This window comes from Ciconia boyciana, chromosome 12, assembly GCF_034638445.1.
Source record: "Ciconia boyciana chromosome 12, ASM3463844v1, whole genome shotgun sequence".
Classification (NCBI taxonomy): domain Eukaryota; kingdom Metazoa; phylum Chordata; class Aves; order Ciconiiformes; family Ciconiidae; genus Ciconia; species Ciconia boyciana.
The window spans coordinates 10,513,171-10,528,579 of record NC_132945.1 but is presented as its reverse complement, the minus strand read 5'-3'; the positions used below and the strand labels follow the sequence as shown (position 1 = coordinate 10,528,579).

The 15,409-nt window shown below is 44.9% G+C and overlaps 1 protein-coding gene across 2 annotated transcripts; it reads left to right on the top strand.

Annotated features, from left to right (window-relative positions):
- Positions 1-970: 970 nt before the first annotated feature.
- On the top strand, positions 971-15,365 carry SLC6A14 (solute carrier family 6 member 14). 2 transcript variants are annotated; one of them, XM_072876911.1, is made up of 14 exons: positions 971-1,018; positions 1,800-1,968; positions 3,742-3,873; positions 5,538-5,699; positions 7,008-7,143; positions 7,875-8,007; positions 9,895-10,035; positions 11,095-11,323; positions 11,408-11,533; positions 11,625-11,743; positions 12,939-13,038; positions 13,277-13,386; positions 14,440-14,607; positions 15,216-15,365. In XM_072876911.1, the coding sequence occupies exons 1-14, from the start codon at positions 971-973 to the stop codon at positions 15,363-15,365; spliced, it is 1,923 nt and encodes a 640-aa protein (XP_072733012.1). The 2 variants fall into 2 exon arrangements, with proteins under 2 accessions (XP_072733012.1, XP_072733011.1); XM_072876910.1 differs by having other exon boundaries at positions 971-1,060.
- The last annotated feature ends 44 nt before the right edge of the window (positions 15,366-15,409 follow it).

Genomic DNA, 15,409 nt, shown 5'->3' with positions numbered 1-15,409 from the left:
AGGTCACTTTGGTAGGTGAAGCAGGGGAGTGCTTCAGAAAAGGTCTTCAAGTTGCTGCTGCTTAAATTCCTCCTCTGGAGATGGCTTTGCTTTTATGACCTGCCCTTTCTGTGCCTGTCGTGTACATGTCATGGAAGGTGTGTTTAGAAGCTGAAATTGCCGTACTGTTTAACCCCCTTGTGCCCTTTGCTTTCGTGTGTCTCCTGAGCCTAGACTCCAGCGTGGAGCAGGTTAAGAAGGAATGAGAAGCAGGTAAGGGTGGAGAGGGAGCCATGAGCAGGGTCTCTGGGTGAGCGAATGTAGGTGAGGCAGGTGAGGTAGCTGGGCAGCGGCTCTGTAGGAGTAGGGAGGTAGTGGGGTCAGCTGTTCAGGCAGGTGTGGGGTGCTCAGGAGAGGGTCAGTGTGTGATGGGGAGTTGGCAGCCCTGTAGGTAGAAGACAAGGGGGTGGGTATGTGGTAGGTACTGGCAGAGGGGGAAGAAGGGAAAGGAGTGGGGGGCATGTTAGAAGGGGAAGGTGGGGGGCACAGAGGTGGGCAGGCAGGGGTGCAAGGGGGGCTGAAGAGCCCGGGCTGAGGGAGCGAGCCCAGGCGGGTGCGCGGCAGGGGAAGTGGGTCGGGGTAAGGCGAGGAGGGGAGGGCGTGTGGAGGGCAGGGGGTGTTTAGGAGGGGAAGTGGGCAGCAGGCCGGGCAGGGTTGCTCGGGTGGGTGTTCCCAAGGAAGTGGGCGCGGGGCTGGACGAGGGCCAGCGGGCGGGGGTGCGGCGGGGAAGCGGGCACGGGGCTGGGGCGCCCGGCGAGGGGCTGCCCCGGGGGCGGGAGGTGCCGCATCGCCGGCGGCCCCGCCCGGGCCGCGGGGCAGCCCGGGGGCCGCGGTTCCCGGCGGGGGGCGGGCGGGAGGCGGCTCCGATAAAGGGCCGGGCGCCGGCCGGCGCGGGCAGAGCGGAGCGGCTCCGGCACCGGCACCGGCGGCTATGGGGATGCTCAGCCTGCCGGGCTTCCTCTCCTGCGGGAAGAAGAAGGTGAGGCGGCCGGGGGGGTGGCTGGCGGGGACACCTGGACAGGTGGGGTACGGGGACGCCTGGGCAGGTATGAAAGCACCTAGGCAGGTGGGATATCGGGGGTACCTGGGCACGTGGGGTAAGGGGGCACCTGGGCGGGTGTGGGTGTATCTGCGCAGGTGGGGTATGGAGGTGCCCAGGTAGGCATAGGGGCACTCGGGCAAGTAAGGTGCAAGGTACCTGGGCAGCTATGGGAGCACTGGGCAGGTGAGGTATGGTGCACCTGGCCAGGTATGAAATTATCTGGGCAAGTGAGATCCAGACAGGTATGGGAATATGGGGGCACTGGGGTAGGTAAAGAGGGATGAGCTGGGATGAGCACCTGGGCGGGTATGGGGACACCTGGGCAGGTGTGAAAGGCACCTGGACAGGTGTTTTTAAAGTGGGCATACAGGTATGTGCTGGTGTGAACATCTGAACAGGTATGGGGGCATCTGGGCATATGCAGGGGCAGAGTTGTCTGGAGAGTTGCCTGGAGGTGCTGCCCCCAGGAGCTGACAGCACAGGGGACTAAGGTAGGAGCAGGGCAAAACTGGCCATGAAAATAGTTAGGGCTCTCTGGTGGGAGCCTCTCTCGCAGGTCTGTGCTGTCCTGCCAGGGATCAGCTGGACTGGCAGCCCACCTGGCTCTGCCCACCCTGTCTAGCTGCCCTGCTCAGTGATGCCAAGGAGAAATGAGGATATGAGTGCCCCCGCTTGCCTATGGGGCAATCCTGAGCCTTCCTTCTTCTTCTCTTCCAAGGACTTCAGTTTGTCAAATGAAAAAGATGCCCACACCAGTGACAGCAATGAGAACCTGGAGCGTGGCAACTGGTCAAACAAAGGCGACTACCTGCTCTCCATGGTGGGCTACGCTGTGGGCCTCGGCAACGTCTGGCGGTTTCCCTACCTCACCTACCAGAATGGCGGAGGTACCTGTATTGAATGGCAGTGTTGGGTGGGCACACTTTGCTATCCCCAAGGGAGAGGAGGGCCAGCTCCAAAGGCCAGCCTTGAGGTTGGGCATGTTTTGTCAAAGCTGGATGTGAGCATCACCCTGGGAAGTGGGATAGTGCCCGCTGATGGGAATGGGAAGAGGAGTAAGAGGCATCTCTATGCTTTTTGGGTACCAGCTGAGGAAGGAAATAGTATTTAGTTTTAATTGCAAACTTCCACCTGAGAATTCCAGAACTCTTCTGATTTACTCATGACCAACAATGCATCTTTTTGTCAATGTGACAATATCCTCTACTTACCGAAATAGCTGTTCTCCCTCCACAGTGCTTATCTCCCTGATTTGTGTAGAGAGAGCAATTGAATCCCATCTCAACCTTTGTTTTGCCAGGCAAACAAGCTAAGCTGGAATAATTATCCAAGCTCAATAATTATCCCCATCAGGTACTTGGGAAGCGCGAGGCAGAGAGCGCCTTTACCTGCTTACACAATGAACTAGTGGCAAAGCCAAATGGAGGCACTGGCTTCCCTGGCTGCTATTCCAGAGCTTTGTCTACTTGCCAGGCAACCACTGGTAATTAAAGAGAGCGTAAATACCAAGTAACTGCAGAGGACTTACTTGTAAGTACTTATTTGCTCTGCCTGACAGTCATTGGAAGTCAAATTCTGGACTGTAAATGCAGCACAGCCCATACAGCTGTGCGTGGAACACAAGGTGGCATTCTTGGTACAGGAGTTTTATTGGAGCAGGTTTGGCTGGCTTGTATTACTTACGGTTAATGAAGAAAATTATGAAAAAAAAAAAAAAAAGTCGTGACATTGGTCCTTCTACTAAATGTTTTTTTCTTATCTGCCATAGCAGAAAGCTTTGCATTTAAAGCATATTTGTGCTGCTTCTCGTATCCTGCTGTGCCCCTGGCCCACAGTTGATAAAGACAACTGTTACATCCTTGTTTCGAAACACAGGAGTAATCCAGTTAATTCTGTGGGGCTATTTACTTCCTTAAGTTACAGCAAGTATTTGCAGTTCCTTGCAGAACTGGGTCCTCGTTTGCTTCAAGTTCACTGAGAGTGAAGAGGACAGATTTCTACAGGGATATCGGGTTGTGTTTAGGAAACCTGTGCTCTTATTTGCCCTATCTTCTGCATGCACACAAAGAAGTGCCAGTCTCTTTCGCAGAACAGGGCTGTCATTGATATCAGGTTAATGTACACTTTAAAATGGACTTGAACAAGAGCCATGCTGAGATGCTGTTTGACACAGGAGTCAGCCAACCATAGAAAATAATTTCGTGTTTTGACATCCAGTAGCTACTCAAGCTACTCAGTTGCAAATCACAGCTAAGTACATGAAGGAATTGTTCTGTTCCTTTTTAAATCAAAAGCTGGAAGATGAAACAGAAAGCAGAGAAAGCCGATGGTGCCTACAGTGTTCCTGCTTGTATGAGAGCAGTATGTCTTCACTAGTTTTTTGTAAAATCCTTTTAATTCTATAAAAGAAGCCATCCCATGTAAATCACCAGTTCTCCTGGTAATCAGTGTTTCTTCATTGCAGGTAATATTTAGTCTTACAGAAAACAGGATTTACAAACAAATCTCTCTATTTTGCAAGAAGCAAAAAACCCCACAGTGGGATATTTGAGCCGGGGGAAAAAGGGGAGTACAAAATATGATAGAACTGTAGTGAATACTGAAAGATTCATTGTGTTCTCTGTGAAAGTGTTCGTGGGTTTTTTCCTCTCTCCCCTCAGGTGCTTTTCTAATCCCATACACCCTGATGTTGGCGTTAGCTGGCTTGCCCTTATTTTTCATGGAATGTTCCCTTGGGCAGTTTGCCAGTCTAGGGCCAATTTCCGTCTGGAGAATATTGCCGTTGTTTCAAGGTTGGTATTGATATGTTTCCTTGGATCTTTCTAGTACTAAACAGATACGAGTTAATGATTTCTTCAGAAAGTTACTAATTCTGAGAAGCTGGGTTCCGTGTAGAGAATATTCCCATGTTACAAAGTATTATGTTCCTAGATAGATCTTCCTTCCTTATTAACCAGTTAATAAACAGATGTGAATTAAAGATTTCCCCAGAAAGGTTGTCAATTATGAAAGGTTTTATCAATGATTCTCCTGGTGTTATGCAGCACACCACCCTAACTGCAGCTGTCCAGGCAGAAGGAAATCACCCTGTTTGCTGTGTGAGGGAAAACCTCAGTTAAACACCTGGCACTGTGTGCAACAGACTGAAAATCATTTTTAGAAGTTATCTTCATCACTGTTTCTTTACACTTTGCATCCTATGTAGCTTGCAAGGCAGTTCCATGTTGGATGGGCTAATTGTGTATTTGGCTGCCAGCAATGGCACAGGCACATGAGTATGATTGCTTTATGCAATGCTGTGCACGTATTCATCCAACTCACTGCCTTGGAGTCATCCACTGGTGTGATAAAATAGGCTAAACTCCAGCTTCGTAAGGAGAAATAGTTGCACTTTGTAGTGGTAGTTTGACTGTCTCTGTGAGGGTTTGAATTTCATAGGGAGATTTATGTGCTTAGAAACAACTAACCACATGCTTTACTCACTCCTGTACATCTAGGTCCTATACTGATGGGTGTAATTGGTCTTGTTTGTCCTCTTTATCTACCAGAGGAATTAATGTAAGAACAAGGAAGTTTCTTTCTGATGCAATAAGAATTTTACTTGCCACCTTCTATAGAAACAAAAAGGGTTACATTCTGGCTGGTTGCCTGAACACTTACTCTTTTTGCCAGTCTCCATTCTGCAACACAAGCAACCTTTCATGAGAGCAGTGTATTTAACCTTAAAGCAAAAGTCTGTAGACACAGCAAATCTTTTCCATGTCTGTAAAGATATAGTCTTACTTAAATATAGTCTCTAAGATGATTGGAGCCATTTGGCAGACTTTCCCAAACTCACAGAACAAAGTTCATTTTAACAAAGGAGGAGAACAGTATTATTGGCACAGATTTACTGTTCTACGTTGCTTCTCATTTATTGGCAAAACTATTCATTACAATGGGATCTTTAAAAGGGATTGGTCAGTCATAATTTTTGTATAGTTTCTTTTATTTTACTAAGCAATCAAAGCTTCCCACTGAACTGGGAGAGAAGAAAATATCGAATTTCTTTAGACTTGGACTTACCAACTAGTCCAATTTTTAGAATCATAGAATCATTAAGGTTGGAAAAGACCTCTAAGATCATCTAGTCCAACCATCAGCCCAACACCTCCATGCCTACTAAACCATGTCCCAAAGTGCCACGTCTACACGTGTTTTGATCAGGCCCATTTACTATGGGCCTGATTCAAACCCTGTGTTAAAACCACATTTGAGATGGTCAGTTTGGATCATAACCCTCATTTCATGGCTTTTCTCTTTCCCTGTTTGGTTGCTGTTAAAAGTTATTTAAAAAACAACCTCAACTTCTTCCCAAGTAGCCGTTTAAAAGTCAAGTGAAGGCCATTCTTTTTTTTTTTTTTTTTTTCAACCCAAGTTTGGCATAGTTAAGACATTGTGTCTTTTTGTTTCCTAGGAGTGGGCATCACAATGGTCATCATCTCAACATTTGTGGCGATCTACTACAACGTTATTATTGCTTATGCACTCTACTACTTATTTGCCTCATTTCAAAAAGTGCTGCCGTGGTCAGACTGCTTTTCCTGGGCAGATGAGTTCTGCAGCAAAACACGATTAGGTACCGTACTTAACAGATAGGGCTTAATATTACTGTTTTGGATACCTGTACTTTGGGAGAAATTACAGGAGTGAGACAGCTACCCCTGGCTTGAAAAATCCTTCCTGGAGTTTTGTCTCAACACATGGGAGTGATGCTTGTCTGCTTCCCTGCCACCAGTTCTGGGTGCTTGGGAAATCTACAGAGAGCTGGACTGAAACCTCCTTCTTGCATCCTTTTTTTTCTCCTTTAAAATCGAGGGTTTCTTCTAGTACATACAGTCCCTGGAAATACTGCATTCCCATTTCATCAGGCTTCATGGCAAAGCAAATACCTTCCTTACATGAAACAAGAGTATTGCTGTAGCTTTTATCGGGGGTTCTTTCATTACCCCTTGCCTCCCCTGTGGTTATGGTAATCCTGAGCACCAGTGACATACTGGTTTCACACTATTAACTCGTTAGAACATATCTCCACGCTATTGTTCTTGATGTTTGGCAGCACATGTACGGCCAAATACTTGTTATCTCACCAGTTTCCATATCAGACCAGTTGAAGACAAAGGTGAAGCTGATGAGATAAATAGTAGTTAGTAGCTGGAAATGTGTTGCCAAGTGTCAATGTAATTGTAACTCTCCTAACAATTACATATATCTGAAAATCTCTTCTAAGATCCATAGGTTTCATAAAATGAAGTTGAGATGCTTTATTTAACAAAAAGTTCATGCTTGCCTATGGGCTAAACAAAAATATTTTAACTTGAAATTTGTAAGTGCTGGAGGAATACAAAACTGAACTGAAGAAGCTGTCCTGAAATACACTTCAGCAAGACTTTTCCAGTAAATGCTGATATAGTGTTCTTTACTGTATGTTCTCGCAAAAAAAACCCCAACCCCCCAAAAAAGGAACAAGCCACTGCTCCGCCCCCCCCCCCCCCCCCCCCGAAAATATTTGAAGAGCTCTCGTAAGCCCTCTGCTGTAATAAGATGAAGTTGCTGGAGGATGATCTGTGTGTAACCTTGGTTTGGGACAAAGGTTTTCATAGAGTAACCAAGCCTACAGTCTTAACTATTCTCAGTTCTGATTTTTGCAAGTATTCTTGACTATACATGAAAGGTGGAGCTGAGCACACCAGATTCTTGGTGTTTTGGTTTACAGTCAAAGTAACAAAGTCACGGCTGCAAGAAGTAATAGTTCAGGTTTGTTCCTAAATATTGTTAGTAGGCAAACTGAAGCTGTAACTGTTTAGAAAACATATTTGCTATAATAGTCTGATTTTTATAATAGTCATCACTGTGTTAACAATCCCTTTTGTTTGCTTGCTTTCAGTAAGTGACTGCAATGCAACCTTAGATGGAGAAATCATTCATGCAAACTACTCGTTCATCACAAGCAACAATCTCACATGTCTGAATGGCACCATGAACTACAAACCAGCGCAATTTCCCAGTGAGCAATACTGGAAGTAAGTAAATATTTTAAAGAAATTGCTAAAAATGCATTTATTATGAATTGTGGTTTTGAATGTGCCTTCTATTTTTGTCTTATCTTGCCGTCCAGAAACAATCTAGTCAAGGGGGGTAGGCATGCAAATCTGTGCAGAGGGTACTTAAAATTTAATTGATGAGTCTGGCCCTTTAAAAAACAAAAAAAAGGAAGCAAATGAGTCAACCTGTAGCAAACTGAAAAATATTCCAGCTTAAAGAAGTCCTCTTCTCTGGAGTCCTGGTAGGGACTACTTAGCATCTTTATGTATAGCATATACTTTCTTTCAGGAGTTACTGTGCAACATAGATTCACCTTATTCTGAATCTGGGCCTGTTGTGAAATTGTTATTTCTTTAGCCACATGGTTTCAATTTGCTTCATGTTCCTTGGGTTCCTGGGAACTGATTCTTCTTATGGGCTCTTCTCTTTCCATCAGAACTTCATGGTTAACACGAAAGAGCTGAGGTAGGCCTGATGGGAGATGTATGGAGAGCTGAGGGCTGGTAGACTTTAAAAAGAGGGGAAAAATGCAGATAATTACTCAGTTTTTCAATGCCAATTGTGCAATTCTAACTGCACACTCATGGAAGCAGCTGCAAGGTCTTGTAATATCTGCAGAAACCAGCTCACTTTCCCCCAAGAAGTGGCTGAAGAGGAGGAGTGTGTGCTGCTGTCGCCCTCTTCTCATTGCAGCGTTTTGTGCTTTCAGTAAAGTGGCTCTTCAGCGCTCGAGTGGGTTGGATGAGACTGGTAACATCGTGTGGTACCTGGCTCTCTGCCTCCTCCTGTCCTGGATGATTGTTGGAGCTGCATTGTTTAAAGGAATAAAATCTTCTGGAAAGGTAAGTTAGGAAGAGCAACTAGCAGACTTCTGGCCTGATCCTGCCCTTCCAATGGCAGTGGGACTCGGGGAAGGTTAGCACCAGGCAGGATACAGTCCTAACCCACTACCTTCTGCTGGACTCACCATTAGACTTTCTTTCCGCTCCTTGGCTTCATAACTGTTACATAAAATATGAGTAAGGTGCTGATTACACAGCAATCACTTAACACATGGGTCTCTCAGCTCCACCAGGGCTGCCATGTATTTAGGGATCTTGCAGTCATACAGGTGATTCCAGCTGAGTCTTGGCAGTCACCCGACTTGTTATGATGGACATGTGCATGTGACCGCACACGTGCGCACACGCCCTGGGAGCACCCGGTAATTATTCGCACCTCCAGACTAGTTGAGATGTTTGGACAATACAGGTCAAGTCCTGCAAACAGATGTGTGTGTGCAGGTTTCTGCCAGGTTGTGAAATGTTGTTGGTACTCAAGATTTCAAGCTGCTTTTAGGGCCCAGGTCCATAGGTGCTTGTTTTCAGACTCTGGCTCTGAGCTCCCATTTTCACGTGCTGGAGCACGGCTGTCTGGAGTTTTCCTAGGGCTAGGTCAACTCCTCTCCAGACTTCAGGGAGGCTGAATTTCATTCTTCCCTGCCTGAGGCCCTTTTCGTGGTTTAGTTCCTTCCTCCTCTTACTCCTTTCTTACCTCCATGTTGCATCTCCATCACTTACTTCAGTCTCTGTTGCCTTCATTCTTTCTCTCACCCTTTCTGCACTGATTCCTCCCTGCTGCCCCCCCGCCCCGATTCCTTCTGTCATTGTGCCCTTCCATGGTGCCTCACTGCCTGTCTTCCTTTCCTCAGTCTGATGTCTCCTCCTATTCTGCTTTCTATTTGGAGCTTTCTGCCCCCTGTCTCAGCACTTCAGGGAGGAGTATCTGTGATTTCCCAGCCACAGTCGTTCTGCCACATGGCTCCTCTTAAACTCACATTCTTTGGGTTCCTGGCAATTGGCTCTTCCTGTTGTCATTTCTCTTCTGGCACAAAGGTAAGCATCTTTGAGGAGTGAGGTAAGACTCAGAAGAATGTAGCTGGGCAGGAACAAGGCAAAGATGAAGAGCAGAGAGAATTGGCTGTTCTGGGCAAATATGAAGGAGGTCTTCAGAAATGGCAGACTTGCCATATGATGGTGCAATGCTATGGCTTGGTGTGACCAGCAGTAGCCGGTCAATTATCTGTCTGCGTAACAGTGAAACTAAGACTCGAGAAACAAGAGTATTGTTGAACGTAGCCTGCATGATAATAGCACTGCTTAGCCGTGCTTCTGGCCTGGATCCCATCATGCTAGAAATTGTGTAGACAAACAACAAAAAAGATCTGTGTCTGAGAGAACCTAAAAGTCCTTGTTCCCGGTAAAGAAAGCTTCCAGCATGGCTGCTTTTTCTGTTTGTTTGTTTGTTTTTCTTCTTTGTCGTCGTCTTCTTCTTCTTCTTCTTCTTCTCCTCCCTTCCCAGTCTCAGCAGGAGATAATTCCATCCTGGTCCCCTAATTTTGACTGGCTTTCAGTTTGCATTTGCTAGAAGCATTGCCTAGCAAGAGACCTCTGGGGCAGTTGAGTCCAGGCCTTGCTACAGCAGTAAATCATGTCAGAAAACACATTTCTGAAACTGGTCAAGTGGTCTCTGAAAAGTGGATGTGTGGCTTGGGCCTTCTGCTTCTGCTGGAATGCAGCTCCAGAACCGGCTAAGCCAGATGGCTTAGTGCTTGGCGTAAGTTCACTTCCCTGGTCACCTGTTTTTAATTTGTACCAGCAGACCTTAGCCTAAAACCTGGCCATTCCTCCTGCATGGAGGTCTGTGCATCCCCTCACTTCTAATGTGTGTCCCTGCCCTTCTTTCTGCAGGTTGTCTACTTTACTGCGCTCTTCCCGTATGTCATCCTGCTCATCTTGCTGGTGCGAGGTGCCACCCTGGAAGGTGCTCTGGATGGCATCGAGTACTACATTGGGAGACAGTCCAACATCACCAAGCTGATGGAGGCAGAGGTGAGAGGTAGTGTCAGCCCCGGAAGCGTGACGCGCTTCTGTGGTTCTATGGGCTTGTCACTTACAGGGCAACTTCTTTTTTTTTATCCAGTCAGGTGCTTCTTCATGTCCTGCCCTGCATTTTGTATCTGCAGCAGGGTTCTGTTTTTTCAGCAACCCCCAGCTCTATGGAAGTCCAAGCCCCTATGCTAGCTACTCTCAGTCTAAAAAATAGCCACCGTCTGCCCCCTCCCTGCCACACCAGACAGTGACGACAACTGTGGTATTGCCTCTGAGCAGCTCTTGGGGGTCATGCTGGAGTTTCATCTTAGCAAGACCTGCTGAGAAAGTTCTTGCTAAGATGGGATGGAGCATTGCTCTCGCATGTGTCCCACTTGCTTTGGTTGCTGATAATTTCAAGGGACTTTATCAGAAGGTTGGAGGGACCCCTAAGTTTGAAATTCAGGCTGCACCTTGCCCAGGAAATTAGCCTGGGAAATTAGGTGGACCGGGAAGGGCACCTTGTGCAAAGGAAGCCTGGATTTTTTTGTTCTGGCTTATGCCAACATTAGTTCAGTTTTACCAAAAGCAGACATTAAGTGTGATATTTATTTGTGGTATTTTACGTGAGCATTTGGTGCTAACTGAGGGGCTGCAGCAGAGGCAGAAGTGGTTTATCTGGGTGTGAGGAACGCAAGCTGGAGAGCACATGGGAGTTCGCACTCCTGGAACCTGGTCCTTGTTTCCCTTATTCGTTAGCACTGTGACAAGATTCATATCTTGACAACCCACATATGTGAATGAATTGAATCTCTTCTTCAGGGCTAGCCCAATATTAAATATCTGGCAACATACTCGGGATGTGACCTTCCTGGTATCATAGAAGATATTGTTTGTGCTTGAGACAGCAAGGTCACTGGCATGCTATATCCCACCTACTCTAAAACTCATATGAAATGGAATTAGATATTCAGGCTAAATGCAAAAAAACCCCCTGGAGCTTCCATAGAGGGCAGACTTAAATGTTTATGATACATACTGTAAGTAATACAGTAATTCCCATGTTCTTATTTCTGGTAGGTTTGGAAAGATGCAGCCACCCAGATATTCTACTCCCTGTCTGTGGCATGGGGTGGGCTCGTTGCTTTGTCTTCGTACAATAAGTTCCACAACAACTGCTACTCGGATGCTATTTTCGTTTGTGTAACCAACTGTGCCACCAGCATATTTGCTGGGTTTGCGATATTCTCTATCTTGGGACATATGGCATTCGTATCCGAGAGACCCGTCTCGGAGGTTGTGGACTCAGGTAGGCTGATTGTCGTGCTGTCGGTATTGGGACTTGCTTTGACCAAGGCATGACAATAACCTCCTTCCTTCCACTACTTTCCAGGATTTGATCTGGCATTCGTAGCCTACCCAGAGGCTCTCTCCAGGTTACCAGTTTCTCCTCTGTGGTCCTTCTTGTTTTTCTTCATGCTCCTGCTCTTGGGCCTTGACTCTCAGTTTGCCACCATAGGTGAGTGGGGTTTTAAGTAACCCATGGCTTTTCAAATGAACTTTGCCTTTCTTAATTGTGCTGCTCAAAACCCACACTTCTTCCCTTGCAGAAACACTTACAACCACCATACAAGATATATATCCCGAAGTGATGAAAAAGTTAAGAATCCCTATAACCTTGGGTGTGTGCATATTGCTCTTCCTTCTCGGTCTTACTTGTGTTACTCAGGTAAGACGTTAAACTCGTTTTTGGCAGTGGGTTTAGTTATGCTGGAAGCGATGAATTCGAGTCAAAATATCCTTTCCAACTGTTCCTGTTTGCATGGATCAATCTGAGACACTCTTGAAGTCTGCCAGTATGCCTGGACATGCAAATAAGAAATTCCCAGAGGGAAGCTTGAAGAACCTAAGGTTTTCTGTGATTGTTGAACTGTGATGTGCTTTTAAATAGAAGGCCTGTACAGAGCCAGTGAACCATCAACCTGATTTATTGCTCCTCAGTTCAGGAGATTGTGTAATCTCAAGCATATGCATAGAGTGTGTGTGCAGCACTGTGGGTAACGCTAATAGATGTCAATGGGATCTTTTTGTTCAGAACTGACTACCAAACAGGACAGGATTTGAGAAATAGCCTATTCATGTCACAAAAACCTATTGCTCACAAGCATCTGTAGATTGTATGGGTACTTCTCCTGTATATGTATACGCACACACCCACACATACATAAAAGGAATTTTAAGTATACTGTGTAAAATTTCTTGAGGTAATTGCTTTCAAGGGTACAAAGGTTCAGATTAAAAAATGCAGATTTATATATGTATGCAATTAGACTGAGAATGTGAAGAAGATAACTGTGGTGAATAGACAGTTGTATGGTCAAGCAAAGCTCATAAGTTATGAAACATGATGGCAGGGAAGCTTGCAAAGGACTTAGTACACAAGAGTGTGAAATGGTTTAAAGCTTGTTTCCTGCTCTGTGATCCTGCTATTGCATGCTGGTGTTTAAAGCTGTGTTTAACCCACACGGAAAACTTGTGCATGTAGCAGTATACAAGCCTACCAGAACTGATAACTGGTATAGCTATTGCTGTAGCTCAGTATTAGAACTTCAGCACCAGATTTAATCAGTAAGTTCCAAATTTAAATCTCACTCTCAGCTGTTTATATATACTCTGCATATACATATATCTTGTTATTAGTATACAGATCTACAGTATTTCATCAGAAGTGCTTTTCAACCTGACACAGAGATATTTAAACACAATAATGTTCACAAATGTGTACTTAACCTAGAGGACTGGGAATTTAAAAAACTCAGACTGGTGATTAGTTAAACTGTCTTGAACAATGCAACTTATTTTAGTTGCATAAAGACATTACTGGGACTGGGTACATTTTTACCTCTTTATTGTTTGTTCTACAGGCAGGAATTTACTGGGTTAACCTAATAGATCACTTTTGTGCTGGATGGGGAATCCTTATTGCAGCTGTCCTGGAGATAATAGGCATCATCTACATTTACGGTAAATTATTTGCATTGAAAATCCATGATTTGACTATGCAACCCCAGGCACAGTGTATATTAAACATTAATTACCGCAGTAAGGCATTTATAACTTAACTGGATGAAAACCTTTAACAGTTACCACAGAACTGGAGAAACTGATCTTGACCACTGCCTTTCTTCTATTCCTTTTGAGTAACCCCACCTGCAAAGGAGGCACCTGCTTTACAATGCACCCTACGATTGTCTTTCAACAGGAGGAAACAGATTCATTGAAGACATTGAAATGATGATTGGAAAGAAGAGCCGTTTATTCTGGCTGTGGTGGAGAATGTGCTGGTTTTTCATTACTCCTGTGCTGTTAATGGTGAGTGTAGATGACTGGATTGTGTTAGTGTGACAGAACTTAGTAACTGGATATTGAAGAGGTTTCCACGTGAAGATTCAGGGCTGAATGCCAGGCCCTATGTATAAAGACAGGGTATGGCTGTGCCAGTGAAGCAAACTACATGCTATCTGCACTTTCCGATACATACCGCTCCTCCTTGGGTTCTCTCCAGGAGAGGCTGGACCTTCAGATCAGTTGCTAGTGAGCTGGGCCTACACTCCAAGGAGTAACACAGAGCAACCAGATTGTCCATCTTAGCAGCTGGATTATCTTCATTTCAGACTGAGAAAATGTTTTGAAAACCTAGATTTTTTTCCCCATTGAGGGAAATCCCATTTTCAGGACAGATCCCTGGCTTGGGTTTGCTCTTTGGATGTCCAGCTGTTCCCCTGTCTAACTGAGACTTTTTAATGTCCTGTCACTTGTCTCAGTTTTTTGTTACTCCTGTACTTCTAATTGTGAGTGTAGATGGTTGGATTATGTTACTATGAGAGAATTTATTAAGATCCCAAATCCAGGAGCAGTGGCAAGTCACTCTGTCCAGCACATTACCTTTAAACTGTCCGGACTACAGTTTAGAAAATGCTGCTTAAAAATATCTTATTTCTGCAGCAATATTTGCCAACAGTTAATCTTAGATTCTTTCCCATATTCGTATAAATAAAGGAACACGGGAACATATAAAACATACAGAGAAAGGTACTGGGCTCATCCAGCAACATATGTCTTTTCCAACATAAAATTTCAACAGAACCCAGAGATCACGTTCTGTTTAAACACAGATGTACTTAAAGTGTTAGGGTGCATATCAGTGTCGTCTTTCAGTCCTGTCCTTCAGTCTTACTGCTTGGCCATGACTGAACACGAAATCCTGCACAACCATTCTCACACTCAGAAAGCAAAAGGGAACTGTGCAGAATTTGTAGATAGCCTTTTTTTTTTTTTTTTTTTAACCAACTTGGAAATACAGTGCAAGTTCAAGTTAGCTGGAAATCTGCTTTTCTCTCTTAATCTTTTTGCCATTTTTTATAGGCAATTTTGGTCTGGTCTTTGGTTACGTTTTCACCTCCCACTTATGGCTCAGTGTCATATCCAGCCTGGGGAACCGCTGTTGGCTGGTGCATGATTATCTTCTGCGTCATCTGGATTCCCATTGTTGCTATTCTAAAAATAGTTAAAGCTGAAGGAAATCTTTGTCAGGTAAGGGCACAAAAAAGCTGTCATAGCCTCAAATCTTGCTTTCCTTGGCATTATCAGGAACGCCTGTGCTTTCTTCCCAAAGACATGTTCAGTACTTTGAGGTGTTCGTTAACTGGATTTTTAGACCAAAACACAGCTCTGGTAGTTGCAACAGAGGCAAATTTACCCTGCTGTGTTCTGATAAGAAGATAGTCTAATTTTCTGGGAGTGCACCCACACATTCAACAGTGATTTTCATGGTCTCTTTTGTTACTCCAGCTGCTTAAATTCTCTGAAGAATTTCTATCACTTTCTATCCCCATATCATTTTCTGGAGTTCTGCCTCCTATTCCTCACAGAAACGAGCAAGTGCAAGATCTGAGGTATGCTCTTCTTGCCAAGCTTTGCCAAAGAGTCCTGTTGGTTACAGCTTTCCCTGCTTGTTTGACTTCAGTGTCCAGAATCCACTGAACCCAAAGACATTTGGAATGATTTTTAAAAAAACTTTGGTGATTTGTTTGCCATTTGTTGAGTTGCAGGGCATATCTAGAGTTACAGCTTTACCGAACTTTAAAAATAGCCCAGACTAAGGTAAGACATCAAATGCCTCTTGTTTTTTTGCTTTCCAGCGCATTGTAAGCTGCTGCAGGCCTGCTGCAAACTGGGGTCCCTACCTGGAATGTCACCGAGGAGAAAGATACAACCATGTTGTAGATCCCAAAAAGGAAAAGGAACATGAGATTCCTACTGTGTCTGGCTTTGTATACACTCAACAATGAGAAGGCCACTTGGATGACAAATTTTTAACATATGTGTGGGTTTT